General features: G+C 35.8%; 1 protein-coding gene across 5 annotated transcripts in view; it reads right to left on the reverse strand.

The window, feature by feature from the left end:
• Positions 1-1,331: 1,331 nt before the first annotated feature.
• The window catches only part of LOC18442549 (Leucine-rich repeat family protein), a 47,523-nt gene continuing 33,507 nt past the window's right edge, over positions 1,332-15,347 (reverse strand). For all 5 annotated transcript variants that reach the window (XR_016047512.1, XR_016047511.1, XM_011628096.3 and 2 more), the window contains 4 exons: positions 9,153-9,296; positions 5,827-5,898; positions 2,186-2,332; positions 1,332-2,003 (listed from right to left, as the gene is read on the reverse strand). Coding sequence is in view for 3 of the 5 variants with exons in the window: in XM_011628096.3 (XP_011626398.1) it covers positions 1,819-2,003; positions 2,186-2,332; positions 5,827-5,898; positions 9,153-9,296 (548 nt within the window). In the remaining 2 variants the exon portion in view is untranslated. The remainder of the gene's footprint in view (positions 2,004-2,185; positions 2,333-5,826; positions 5,899-9,152; positions 9,297-15,347) is intronic.

Genomic DNA, 15,347 nt, shown 5'->3' on the forward strand with positions numbered 1-15,347 from the left:
AGACAAACTATCTCAAAATTTCAAGTTTAAAGTGTTCTCTCTCTGCAGTAAACGAGCTTATAAAAAAAATGATCCAAACATCAGATTTGCATGACCTGATTACCATTCAAAGCCATCCAAACAAATCCTACTTGAGTAACTAGGTTTTAAAATAACCGAGATAGGACATAACAAGGTTTTGATCACCTGGGCTTATAACACATGGAGCCAATCGAGACGTAGGCCATTTGTTCCAACATGGTAGAAAATACAATTAAAGAAAAAGTTTATATAAAATTGCAACCTTACCTCTACAGGTACATGGTAGATAATACAATTAAAGAAAAAATTTATATAAAGTTGCAACCTTACCTCTACAGGTACGGATGCACCTCTAAAATCCATCGGAAAAGATATTTTTAATGTTGAAAAACCTTTTGATTGATCATCTCGACATCAAGATGTATGACCATGATAAATAAAAAGATTTTAAGCTTCAGAAATAGTACATTTTACAACATAATATCTACACCATCTATTTTCAAGGTTTTCATATGTCCATAGATTTACTTGATTTTAACCATTTTTTAAATTTAAAATTTTATAATTAGATATAAAAATAGATTATGAGATAATCTTAAGAACATTTTACATCAAAATTATATACCATGATAAAAATTGAAGGTGCACCTTACGTCTGCATCTACGGATGCATCCGTATGCCGACTGCACCCATACATTAATGCACATGCTATATATGAATCTTTTTGGAATTGGCAATTCAAAACAGTCCTCGTAACACCTGGGAGTCCAAAAGTCCAACGGCAATGGGCTAGTTGGAAATGAGAGATAATTCCCCTCATAGAGACTTTTTTCCAGTTCTATACCACTGATTACCTGCTGGGGGGTCGAACCCAACCCAGCTAGGCGTGGCCAGAACCAGACCCACCCTTGCTACGTCCCAGTGAGTTGGACCCAAACCTCACCTGGTTGGAATAGGTCCAAACTAGGGTTGGACCCGGTGAAGTCCAGGCTTTATTCAACCCAGAGCCAATCTACCAGGTCCGCTTCCTGGGTTCGCATAGGGACCTCACTCAACCAGCCACCAAATCCATAGTGGGTCGGCCCAGCAAGATTTGCACTCCTCAGCATTTATGTCTTTTAGGAGCAACAGTGTCTTCACACATGCGAAACCTTGGCCACACAACATTCCTAGAATTCTAGGAATGTAATCGGTTAGGAAATCCGGATACCACAGTTTGTAATTCAATGTTTTGACTTCAAACCAATAGCTTGTGTTTCCAGGGATACTATCAAGTTATGGAGCAAATTATAGAACATTGAGACAATGGTTTCAAATTCGACTTCAGTGATGATCTATCATTATAGTGACATACATAACAAAAACTCCCCAAGTAAATACATATTTTACAGGGATCCATACAGGAAGTCTTCAGTATCTATACACAGCTCTTTCAGAATAATTACATATTTTGCAGAGAAGCCATAAACCAGTCATGGATAACACATAGTTTACTTGTTTCCATACAGAAAGTCTTCAGTATATATACACAGCTCTTTCAGAATAATTACATATTTTGCTGAGAAGCCATAAACCAGCCATGGATACCACAGTGACTTGTTTCCTCACCACATATTTACAGTTCCAAACATAGAACATTCCTGGACTATATGTGCAATTTCACCATCGTGGTGGGTTCCAAACCTTCCACATGTTGCCATGGGTGGCTCCATTTTTGATATCTACAGAACCCTTTTTCATTCCATAATATATTATAAATTATTAACTGCTACACCTGGCATCCAGTCAGGATCACTCTATTCAGGGCGGTAATTAACCAAGTTGGGGAGGGCAGTCATTTGCAGCTTCTTGAGTTCACTTGCTGTCACTTTGCAGGCCTCAAGAGACAGTGATTTGAGGTTCTTAAGAGGCTTCAAATGGTGAAGACCGGCATTTGTCACACGTGAATTGGAGACATTGAGTGAAACAAGAGCGGTTAATCCTGTATCAAAAGGGATAAAGACAAGAAGTGCTCATAACCTTGGACTTAAAGTAAATCGTAAAACCATATATAGTACGGATTGCAAGTGGGAAATGCACAAGAAATTGACTTTATACAGGAATCAATAGCAGAATGCTAAACCAGATAAAATAAATAAGTACATGAAAAATGAAAATATGCACCAGAGATTGATTCCAAAGCTTTATCTGTGAGGTTGCAGTTTTGAGAGAGATTCAGAAGCCTCAAGGAAGTAAGATCTTTGATGTTCTTCAAGGCATCATCAGTGATCAAACCACCACACAGCTCAAGTGACTCCAGGTTCTTGAAATCTGGGAGAACATGATTCCATACACTAAAATGAAAATGGAGAAAAGAACCTTTTAATTTTGATAGGCAACCATAGAATTCAAACTACAGCATTAAGGTTGAGAGAAAAGCTCTTTTACCACGAAGGCAAACCAAAGGATAAAAAGGAACAAATAGAACATCCAAAAATATTTCAGGCTCAAGACTGCCAAATTGAACAAGAATTAATATTCAGTGACAAAAGACTTCAATGACATATTTCAGAAGTATGGCAATGGAAAATAACTGCTGATACACACATTGCGCAGAAAATTGGGACGAAGAATGCAGAAAAATTTAAAGACTATTCTCAGAAGATAATAATCCAAAAGTGACAAGGGCATTTTCACTCTGTTTTTGAGAAAATATGTATAATCTATTTGGAAGAAAAAAAATAGAAATAAAACTAACACATAATTAAAAATACTTGAAGATATGCTTAGTGTCCTTACTGTCCTGATCTTGTCTGGAATCAGTTACATTTACAAGCAGTGGTATAAGGTTTTTAACTGAAATAGTCAAGACAGTGGCTTAAGAAATCTCATTTTGGGAATAAAAACACATCTCAGGTCGTAACTAATTTTGGTAACTCAACACAAATTGACCACGAGGACGACAAAGAGAATATATATATATATATATATATATATATATATACTCTAAACAATCAAAGTAATGAGCAGCTTCAAATAGTGTCGAGAAATGTGGTTTCAATACTGGAAACCTTTTTGATAGCACTAAAATATATTTTCATCTTTAATTATAAAATTTAAAGCTTCAAAAAATAGTGTAGATCGAGCAGATCTATGAAATCTTGAAAATTGACAGCCCAAAAATGCGTTACAAGATGCATTATTTCCAAAACTTGAAATCCATTTTTTGCTCATGTCCATGCATCTTGATGATTAATTTGAAGGATATTTGAGCATCAAAACAACCTCTTCTAGTGAAATTTTTGAAGTGGGCTCTAATTCGATTGTTTAGAGCCACGGCTCTATATAAATTTTGTCCTATATATATATATATATATAGGGAGTGGATACTGTCAGCCCACGGACTGATTGCTACAGTATCAACCAATGGCCCAGATTGAATTTGGACCGATCTGACGATCACGACTTTATTTCGTATTTGAATTTTCATTTTTTTTTCTACAAATCCAAATCACTTGAAATTTTAAGCATATATTATAATCATTAAGACGCACCTAATAAAAATATAAAAAAAATTAATTCGTAAAATATAAATTAACCAAAATACCCCTACAAAATTTTGAAGGTATTTTGGTCGATTTATATTTTACGAATTATTTTTTCAATATTTTTATTAGATTCTAATATTTTTTAAGAATAGACTCTCAAAATTTCAAGTGATTTGGATTTGTATAAAAAAATGAAAATTTAAATACGAAATAAAATTGTGACTAGTTGATTGGGTCCAAGATTCAATCTGGGCTGTTAGCTGAAACTGTAGCAGTCAGCCCGTGGGCTAACTGGATCCTTCCCATATATATATATATATATATATATATATATATATATATATATATATATGGCAATGATTTCATGCAACCGTTGTATAGTAATATGATGCAACAACCTTAAAAAAACTATCTTATGGCCATTTGTTTGATCCAAATTTTGAAATATACACTCTTTTCATTCTACTTAACAATCACAAAAAAGTAAACTTTGAAAACAAAACCTAGAAAGTATTTTTTTAGCCCAATTAACATACGCCGTTCATTTTGGTGAAATACTTAGATCTAGGCCTTAAAAGGATTTTTTCATTTCCAATTTTTTGGATGGCTTTATCATCATTAGATGAACAATGTTAAAAAAGAAAAAAACGATTTTGAATTTATAAAGGCTAAGATCTTGAAATTCACAAAATAAATGATCTAGATTCGTTTTAGAGGGGATTCATCTTTACCATATCTAGGGTTCAAATTGAACTTTTTTTTTGGGGGGATTGATTATTGAGATGAAGAGAATGTGTGTGCAAAATTTCGGGTCATACAAATACCACAAACATGGTTTTCTAGAAGTGTTGTTGCATTAAATCATTGCTCATATGTATTATATATATGGGAAAGGCTAAGGTTCGCCCACTAGCTCACAGCTAGATATTGGCCCAGAATGAATCTCAACCGATCTGACGATCACAAATTCATTTCGTATTTGAATTTAAATTTTTTCTACAAATCCAAATCACTTGAAATTTTAGAAGTTCATTCTTCTCATGAAGGCGCACCTAATAAAAATAATAAAAGAATAATTCACCAAAACTAAATTGACCAAAATACCCCTGAAAAGTTTCAAAGGTGTTTTGGTCCATTTAGTTTTTGCAATTTTTTTTTTAATATTTTTATTAGATTCACTTGTTTTTAAATAATACACTCCCAAAATTTCAAGTGAGATTTATAGGAAAAAACCTAAAATTCAAATAGAGGTCGTGACCGTCTGATCGGCCAAATTCAATCTGAGCTGTTGGGCTCATATATAGTTGTGAGCTAGTGGGCTAACCTCAGCCTCTCCCCCATATATATATATATATATATATATATATATATATATATATATATATATATATATATATGATACAATGGAAATAAAATACCATGGAAAATTTTGAGAAGTGAATTATGCCTTGGAGAAATTGCTCGGGTTGAATACAGGTGCAAAGTGTGGCAGAAATAAATGCCACATATAAAACTGTCAGCAGAGAAGAAGGTACACATGGACTAAAAATAATTTTTTTAAAATCCACTACATAAAACAAGTAGAACTAGTCACAACTCTTCATGCTTTTTGATGCATATACTCATGTCTCCTAGGAAATGTGAAGTCTGTAATCATAAATTTCATGTTTCAGTTTCAAAATACAGTCTCCCTCCCTGTGATGTTCTCGCAAATAAGGATTCACAAAACTTCCTACAGGAAGCTAAACAATGCTCCCAGCACTGCATAAGAAAGATGGTCCAGAGAAAAAACAATGAAATAAGCGGAGCCAAGTTCTCTCAGCTACTATACAGTCTTCATGATTAGTTTGAGACTTACATTTTCCATGAAGCAGATTGCACCGAGGAATCCAATGGAGTTTATGGTGATGACTGATGTGGAAGAAGGGTTACAGCATGACAAAATCGGTTAAGACTTTTATGTTCATGCTTATCTGCATATGAGGGAGATATTCCTCGACGCACCCCAAACTGATGTTGTGTATGGTACTTTTCTACTTTATAGAAATTTAACAGCAACAATTGATCGCATGTAACTTGAGGAAACAAGTAATAAATGCAAGACAGAAACCTATGCTTAAGTGAGGCAAGCTTGGTTGGAATATGATTGAAACTTTGGGAGAAGTTCTTGGGAAACTTTATATTGGCTCATATAACATGGTTAACTAGTTCTAACTAAATACTCCAGCATGAATAAGACAAAGTCATAAATAATTTTCAGAAGAGCCTTAGACCTACATCGTAAGCAGCTCGTCCCGATATCTGAAATGCGAGCCCCAAACAGATCTAAATGAGTCAAACCCGTAAGACCTGCACCAAAACAGGTGAAGACATCATAAACCTTTTATTCACTATGTGTTGACTGATTAATTAGTATTTAATAACAATGCTCTTACTGCTACAAATTTTTTTCCAAAGATTCAACATCCATGATTACACATTACAACATGAACAAGATTCATAATAATACTAGAGACAAAATTGATAGAATTCAACATGTATATCAAATGGGCATATGATTTCTGTGCAGGCAAAGGGTAGTGCATGATAATGCAAGCATCCAACAAAAGGGGTTTTAAAAAGAAATAACTCTCACATGGACATTGTACAAAAAACGACAAGCTCTGCATACCGGAAGTAAACAGTTATACACTCAAAAAACCATCTAGGGTTTTTCATCAGATGTAAGGCCTCAAAAGTGCAATATTCAACACAAATTTGTGATGCACCCCATAAACAGCATGATGCCATTCTTTAGTCAGTCATTTCATGAGATGTGTTCACTTCAAAACTTACCTTGAAGCTATAAAATAGCTACAATGCCTTCAACCTTCTCTCATTTTTTCCATCTTTGGAGAAAGCGATAAAAAAGAACAAGTACCAGTGACAATATCTTTTGTAAATGGGAATAGGTTTGGATATTTCTGCCAAGCTAATTAATCAATTTATTTTTGTTTTCAAGTAAATATTATGAGACTTTCTCCAGAATAGGGAAATACTATCAAGTCAGGCAGGACTGTTCCCCGGATTTGGTGAGGAGGCTAGTTTTTAGAATGTCATCATAGTGGTATTTATACCTTGGAGGAGGGAGAAGTGAAGGTTGGAAGAAGGTGAGGCAGTCTAGACAGTACTTCAACGGCATAGGAGCATGAATATAATGGATGTTTTTGTGGGCGGATGATTTCTGCTCAGGTTTAAACACTGTATGGGTAAGAAGCAAGCCTGGGTTCGAGATTGAGGTGTTTTTTTTTTTTTTTTCTTCTTTTTTATAGGTGTCTCTTTCTTTTCTTTTCTCACCTCCCCTCCTTCCCCCCCCCCCCCTTGAGGCTGTCCAGAAGCATAATTATAAATTTCAATAAGGATCTATGAAGCAGATGAAGAAATGATTTCTCATCAAAAGTTGCCCACAAGAAAAACTTGCGATTAAATTCTAGGAGACAACCTAACGAAGTACAAGTTTCCAACATGTCGTATACATGAAGAAAGAAGTCGAAATTGAGCATCTATTGACCAGTTCATGGGAGGAAAATAGCCATCTCTTTCACATGAATATCATTTTTTCCATCACACCAACATCTAAAGGATCATTCTTTAGTCAACAATGGAACTCATTCCCCTCAGCTCTCCATACTTCTAGGTTTATGGAAAGAAGTACAATAGTAGCGTCCTCACTGGTAGAATTGGGGTAACTGGTGGAATGAGTTGAGATCAGTCCTATGTACTAGGCTAAGGGGAATCCTGGTCTCATGGACAAACTTTCTTTGGAAGTTGCCTATCAAAGTAGCTATAAAGTTGGGAACATAGAGGTAAATTCTTCAGCTGAAGTGTCGTCACTAATAGATGGTTTTAAGTGTATGGGATCCTATATTGTAGCTCAACAAAGATATTGTGCAGTTAATTCTTTCTTCAAAATCCTTGAAATGTTGGACAAGCAATCATTACCATAGTCACAAAATAACATGCATTTGTATTTTATGTGCACCTATTCAATTTTTAGATTTGTAGTGTCATTCTTATCATATTTAATTACATTAACAGATAATATATCAAAACGACAAGAAAGATATACGATATCCAAACGTTAAACGAATATCAGAATACTTGTTGAATAGCAAAGCAGTCTTGGAGTTAATGTGTAGTTTATCGGTGTCAACTGAGTAGAAGAAATTTATTTATACAGAAAGATGATACAAATTGAAAAAGAATAATAGTATTAGATCTGCTTTTGAGATTTAAACTTCAAAAGCATATAACAAAACATATTTTCTTTTTTCTCAAGAATTTTTGTAGCTATATGGAGGAGGCAGAAGGGTACAGAAATTTTACAAACACCAGAAAGAAAAAGAAAAGAAAACAAGACAGCTGAGGGCAATTGTAAGTTTGCCTAACATTTTATGCAGCTCCTAGATACAGGGTCATCAGATGCATAAAAATTAAGAAATCCAGATAAGATTTTATCTATATATATCATATTCCAAGAGAGGTATGGTACTCCAAAGGAGCACCTGCCATACATAACTAATGATGGACAGTAGAAATTACTGAACCTGGTAAACTGCCACGATGGCATCTACTACTATTAATTTCAAATGCACAGCAACTTCCCCCCACACACCATTCCCCATTCCATTATGGTAGATTTTCAATTCAAAACACACAAATACCATACATTCAAAAAGAGGGAAAAAATCCACAAAGTATATCCACTGTGAGTGGCCAGCAGGCAAGCTGATATGCAAATCTTGAACAGACAATTGAATAAAAAAGTCTTGACGCATACAGAGTTATATTTCCGTGCATATAAGATGTTCTACACATTAGACCAATGTTTGAAAAATTCCAATCCAGATCAGAATCAGCCGATCGGGATTGGTTATCAGCAGGAACCAATCAAGTCCCCGGTCGGAACAGGGAATAGGCCGGTTTTGCATAGAACCATCTGGTTCTTCCCGGCCAGATCACCTGGTTCCCACATTTTATAAATTTTATTATTTCTTTCGATTTTTTGTTATTGTTTTCAATTTTTTATTTTTGTTTCCCGAATGGCCCGTTCACTTGACTGAACTGGGTTTTCAAACATTGCTTTAGACACAACTAACAACAACATCATCTAGACAAAAGTCGCCCAAAGTCAGGCAAAAATAACCCAATATATCAATTGCAATTGCCAAACAGTTGATAGAAACCTGAATACGCCAACTCCAAAAAAACAAATACGGAATCAAGGATATTTTTGCGAAATAACTAAGAATAAATCAGCCATGAAGAAACAATGACAGAACCACGAATTGTTATGAGATTCGAAGGTTCTGGAGCAGCCACACAATTTATGGAAAGACACCATTATGATTTTTTTTTTTTCCTAAAACAAGAATTAAAAGAGACAATTCAATGTATTTCATAACAACAAAATGTTCAAAGGAAACTACAGCAAAAAGCATAAAAGCAAGCCATGCCGCAATAAGGTTCCTGGTGATGCAACAACATCTGAGGACAAAACCGAGAGCCAATGCAAAGTATCACATAATCATGCCATCGAAAAATTTACAATTGAAAGAGATTACCTGTAAGTGCTGCAAGCCCGGCATCTGTGATTTGTCTAGTGTCCAGGTTAAGTGACTTGAGTGATGTCAACCCAGAGAGCCTTCTCAAACCACTATCAGTAATTTGAGTAAATGACAAATTTATACTCTCCAGATTGCGCAAGACTGCCACCCAAGGTCTACCCAATCAGATATTTAGTTTTCACATCTAATACATACTAGTGGGATAAAATAAAACACGCAATAATCACAGTGAGATGTTTGTAATTTGAATGTATCTGACTAATCAATGGAAGTCACAAGCCACACAAATCTTAAATTCTTCTTTCACGCCACACAATAAGTTTGAGATTTAATTTGTTCAATATGATTTACAGGTAAGACTCATTCTCCCCCTTTTAAAAGAAAGCTAACTGAAAACATGGGGGCTACTCACACAACATAGAACACCCAGGTGCAAATTGGAGAAGGCCCATGGAGTTATTCCAGTTAAGTCACATATAGTTTACTCCAAGAAGAATCTAATAGCATCAAAAAGCATGTGGACGATAAGGTGAAATTCGTGTGTATAGTTTGTTGGTTTCTGACACACACAACTAAAACTAGTGGCCTTAATGGAAACAGGACTACATTGTCAGAAACAGTAGCAAGAGAAATGGAAACCATTTTGATTTTCTTGATTCTGTTCAAACATCATGAATATATGAGATGTTAAAATTTGAGTTATAATAGATAGCTTCATTCTTTATATCATTATATCCTGTAAAATTGACGAAGAGTACAAAAGGGCTTTGAAGCTAAATATCAAGGGAAGTGCCAAAGGAAACTGGAGACTGATGGTTTTAATCAGTGCAGTATCCAATAGGGAAGATTGCAGAATGTTTTGCTGGGTTTCAACATTCAGTTTTGAGAATAGAATGAGTCACTTTTGTATGGGAAATTTGCCAAATGGAGTTTTATCAAGGGGATTTTTCTGCATCCTATTAGATTGCTTAAGATGGAGGTTCACCTCAATAAACTCTACAGATGTAATGCTACCCACATTTGATCCATTATCGAGATCTCTCAAATACCGAGGGAAGCTAATCCAATTACTGGTAGCCTAGCTAACGTGCATTTCAAATGTTTCATGGTATTCACATTATATATAATATGATGCATGAATTACAAATAAAATCAAGTATTAAAGCTTCCTTTTTAATACTTATTAGTGCTTTCTTCTAATGAGGTTTCTATTTATGTCAACAAAACAATTTCAATCCTAGAGATTCCTAGTTTTTATTTCTTGACATCATTGTCTCTCTTCAAACAGGACTGTGAAAACTACTTCAACAGGATAAATTGCCAAAACATCCCTAATAGCAGCTTTACTGATAATTTGCAAGGTACAGGGTTACGTCAGTTCTAGGAAATTTCTCTTTTCAGGCAGCAAAGTTTCATTTCTTATTCAGAAAGAACCAACAATCCAGTAGGAAGGAGGTGTTTGAATGACTCGAAAGTTCTAAATGAACACTAGTTCTAGGTTTTTGAAGTGACCAGGTCCATAACTAGTTCTAGGTCTTTGAAGTTAAAAGGTCCTTAAAAAAAAAAATGGGGATTCAACTTTACGTGAGAAATTAGGGTTAAGATTTTCAAGGGGTTTTCATTTTGGTTTAATGCTAAGAAACTACGGGTTGATTTTTTTAGAGTTCTGATGGATTCTTTGAGTAGGGTATGTGTGTTGTATGAAGGATTATAATAGAAGAACAAAACTAAAGAAAGAACAAATCGAAAAATAAGGAAGAAAGAGAGAAATTAAGAAAGAGTGAAGAATAATAATGATTTAGGGAAAGGTGAAAAAGAAAACAAGGGAAAAAAGGAGAGGACAAAACAGTTTAAGGAGAGAGAAGGGAAGAAAGGGAAGAAAGGAAGGAAAGCGAGTAGAGGGAGAACCCCAAAACAAGATATGCCAAAGGGGTGGGACATCCCTTTCTCCCCTTTTAAAACGAAATGACTTAATTACCCTTAAATAAAATAAAATAGCAAGAGAATAAACTACCCTTAAATTCTCTACAACGACACATGTACCCTTAGGTAACCAAAATAAATAAATAAAACCAATAACCTTAGTGTTCACTTCCCAAAAGTTAAAAACGATTAAAACCCTATTACCATGATGTCATCATCAAGCATGCCTTCATGCAAATACTAATAAAAATCCTCCCACCTACTTTGTAACTCACGCTCATCAATCCATGAACAATCAATCAATGGAGAATCTTTCCAAAGAACCAAGTATTTCCTTAATGAAATAAGGTGCACATCAACTAACCTAAAAATCCACCATATCCTCTTTCTCATCCTGACTAGCTCTTGGCATCTCCCTATAGTCTCCAATGAACCAGCATCCAAGTGTATAGGTGGATCTCCTCAAAACTCGTAAATATCAGCAATAGTAAAGATCCAAGGGAGGTGAAGGTACTCAAGAAAGTAGAAAGTATAGGAGATAAAGCATTTTCCCTAGCCTCTTAAGAATCCAGTATGGCCCAAAGCTTTGCTAACAAAACATGTTGTTAATACCAAATCGCAACCCTTCCCACCCTCAACGTAACATGACAAAGTCCCCTCCACAAAAGGATCGGTCATGTCGATGCTCATCTACAACCTCCTTATATTTAGGCATAATTGGCTCTCAAGATGTAAAGGACTTCCTTTTTTCCCTCAAGGCCGTATTTGTCGGCTTCTTCACTTGTCCTTCCTTCATAGAGTAATGGAACACAGTCTAAAATGTATGGAACGAACTGACCATACACTATCTCGAAGGGAGACTTCCCAATTGATCGGCTAAGTGAGTATTATAAGAAAATTCTACTTAAGGAAGACTCGGATCTCGCTGATCCAGCATCTCACCAGCAAGATACCTCAATGAATTTCCCAAACTGAGTCGACTAACTCGGTCTATCCATCAGTTTGACGATGATAGAGTTATACCTAGTTTTGAGCACAATGTTCTCCAAAAATGACTTCGCTATACCATGAACTACTTCTCTAAAGCAACGATCTGCAACATGAGATGCACTATAGATCTTTTGACAAGGAATGAAATGGGTTATTTAAAAAAAGAAAACAGCCCAATATTGCAAACTTGTAATCATATTTCCTAGCAGATCTAGGTAAACCTAACATAAAATCCACACTTGAAAAGAACATAAAGTCCACACTCGCTTAATCACTAGGAGGATCTGGGATGGTAAAGGGAGTGTAGAGGCCGGTATTTTGAGATTGAACTTTAAAAACTCACGTAAACGACAGCGTTCTACATATCGCTTCACATCACATCTCAAACCAAGCCAAAAGTACCTCGCCCCTACCAACGCAATTAGCTAGACCAAAATGTCAACAAGACCCCCACTATGCAACTCAAGAATGACATTCTAGCAAATAAAACTCTGGTATGCAAATTGGAATCACATGGAACAAAACCCATCCTAAAGAACAAACTTGGAAGTCGGTTGTGTACCATTAGACTGACAATACCCTCATATAGGCCCAAGTATGGATCACTAGCATACTGGTCCTTAAGGGACTCAAAACCCACCGTTGTACTAGGCAATGTATTAAGGAGGAACAACCCACAACTCAAGGCATCCCTCACTTTATTGTCAAATCTAGATTTGTGGTTAAGGGTAAACATATATTCAAGTAAGAATGTGACCCATGTCGCAAGTCAACTATTTAGTGTACGCTGAGAATTAAGATATCTTAATACCTCATCGTCTGAATACCTCACAGACTCCACCTGAATCAAATAATGCCCTCCAAGATGCCCCTCTTGGCTCAACACGGCTCCTCTCACAATATGGAAGCACCTCAAAGACCTCAAAATCGTGATGCAACAACACTGGTGCATCTGTCATTTTGGCCTTTATGAGTTGGAAACTCTCTTCAGCTTCTGAAGTTCAGCTAAATACCCCTTTCATCATGCAGTTACAGATTGTGGCACTCACGGCGCTAAAATTTCAGATAGATCTCTATAGAATGAAGCAAGACCGTGAAACTCCACACCTCACTAATGGAACTCGAGGTCGGCCAGATCTTGATGGCGTCCATCTTAGCTGCCTTAAACCCTTCTATTGAAACAAAGAGACCTAGAAAAATCAAATTTCTGGTTAAGAAGATATAATTCTTAAAGTTGGCATACAGCTTGTCCTCCCTCAAGATATCTAGTTCTCTCCACAAGTGTGTCAAATTACCATCTCGGATAATACCATATATTTGAATATCATCAAAGTGTACAACCACAATTTCCAAATGAATGATAGTAAGACCTGGTTCATCATATGCATAAATGTGCTTGGTGCATTGGACAAACCAAAGGGCACGACTAGCGACTCAGCAAAGACCCTCACAAGTCTTGAACATTGTCTTCCATTTATCTCTAAGTCAAATATGAATCCGATGGTGTCCATTTCTTAGGTCAATCTTAAGAGAAAATTTGTGCGCCACTCAACATACCCAGAGCATGTTATCAAGCCTAGGTATGAGAAACCTATAATTGACAGTAATCCTTCTGGTGGTGTGACTATATCAAACTTTCTCCCAACTACCATTCTTTTTCAGAATTGAGTTCACAGATCGTACACAAACTCAAGCATTCTCACATAAGTCCTCAGCACTTCTGTGTCTTTTGATGTATTTCCGTACCATAGAACCCAAGGGTCCGCATGCGGCAAGCATACCTGAAAACAAGCTTAAAACGTAAGGACAGGTCTGGGTATCATTTTACCCTAAAAACCCTTAAAGGTAAATGATGTTTCCCAACCAAGGATGGCCCACCAATTGAAAACATACAGCATTGTCTACTTCGCCAAATTCCATTAATTTATATGCCGAAAACTGCCATAAAATGCAAAAGATGGTGGTTGGACCCCCAAATGCGTTGTCTATCAAGGCCAATTTAGGAGGATCCTCATTTTGGGTGATGGAGGATCTCCCAAATGAAATCCATGGGATTTGGGTTCAATTATGACCAGATCTCATGATCAGATAGCCAATAAAATAGCATAATAACAACAAATGAAAAAGGATGCAAATGGGCCTTGCATTGGGCCCAAATCTTATCCAATATACCCCTAAGAGATTGATGGAGGGAAAAATTATTCGTATTTTTATTTTTATTCAACTTTAAAGAATGTATATTATAGTTTTAGTTTTAGGGTTTATTTCTAGGGGTTTTTAGCTTTTAGGAATTATAGGGTTTTTTATATTTTTATTTATTATTCATTGGTTGCTATTCATAGTTATTGTTCTTGGGTACTATTCATGAGTACTATTCACAGGGATAAAACTATCATTAGGAAATTTAAATTTAAGTTAGGACATATAAGTCATTTTAATCATTGTATGGACATGTAATATCTTTGAACATTGAAATATAATGTATAAGAGTGGGTGGGGTCTTGAGAAGGTAAATTCCACATGATTTTTAGAAATTGAAAGCAAGAAAATCTTAGGCTTTTGGAACCCTCGTTTGGGGTATGGAGAAGAAACCCTACGTTTCTTTGAATTATGCTTGTATTTAGCTTTGTTTCTTACTGATTTTACTGTTCCTTCAAATTTCCTTACATCAGAGATCCCCCAAAATCAGGTCATTATGATGGCGAATGGTTTAGATACAACTAAAACAATTTTGGGAGTATAGTTCACAGCCTCTGGAACATAGAAAAGTGCCAAAAGTACAAAGGGAGCCCATGTGATGCTACCCCTGATCAGTCCAAAACTCTCGAGAACAATAGCAAGTCACTCAAAACCCTTAACTTCAATTTTTTGTGGCAATCTGATACCTTTTAATTCCGTTTACTAAAGTTTGAGGGCATATCATGATATTAAAAAGTTGAAATCGGACTACTATTCATTCTGGATAACATACTGCAAAAATAGCAAAAAATAGTGATTTTCTAGGCCCCGGTATCTCTCAAACACAATAGGAGAATGATCTGGGCTTCGGATATGTTTTTCCTGACTGTGAAAACTTTCCGCCAAGATATATATTGTGGGGGCTTTTGCACCTAATCATGGTTACAATCTAGAAAGAAGTTGGGGCATTTACCACTTGATGGAGTTTGTAGTCTAGTGATTTTGCGGCTTAATTCTGACTACGTTTATGCTATTAAAAACCATGATTTTCACATACCTCCTTCAAAACTTGAAGTTTTTAAGTGAAATTTGTCGCAAATC

Source organism: Amborella trichopoda, chromosome 13 (genome assembly GCF_054954075.1).
Source record: "Amborella trichopoda isolate Santa Cruz 75 chromosome 13, AtrichopodaSantaCruz75HAP2 v2.0, whole genome shotgun sequence".
Lineage (NCBI taxonomy): Eukaryota > Viridiplantae > Streptophyta > Magnoliopsida > Amborellales > Amborellaceae > Amborella > Amborella trichopoda.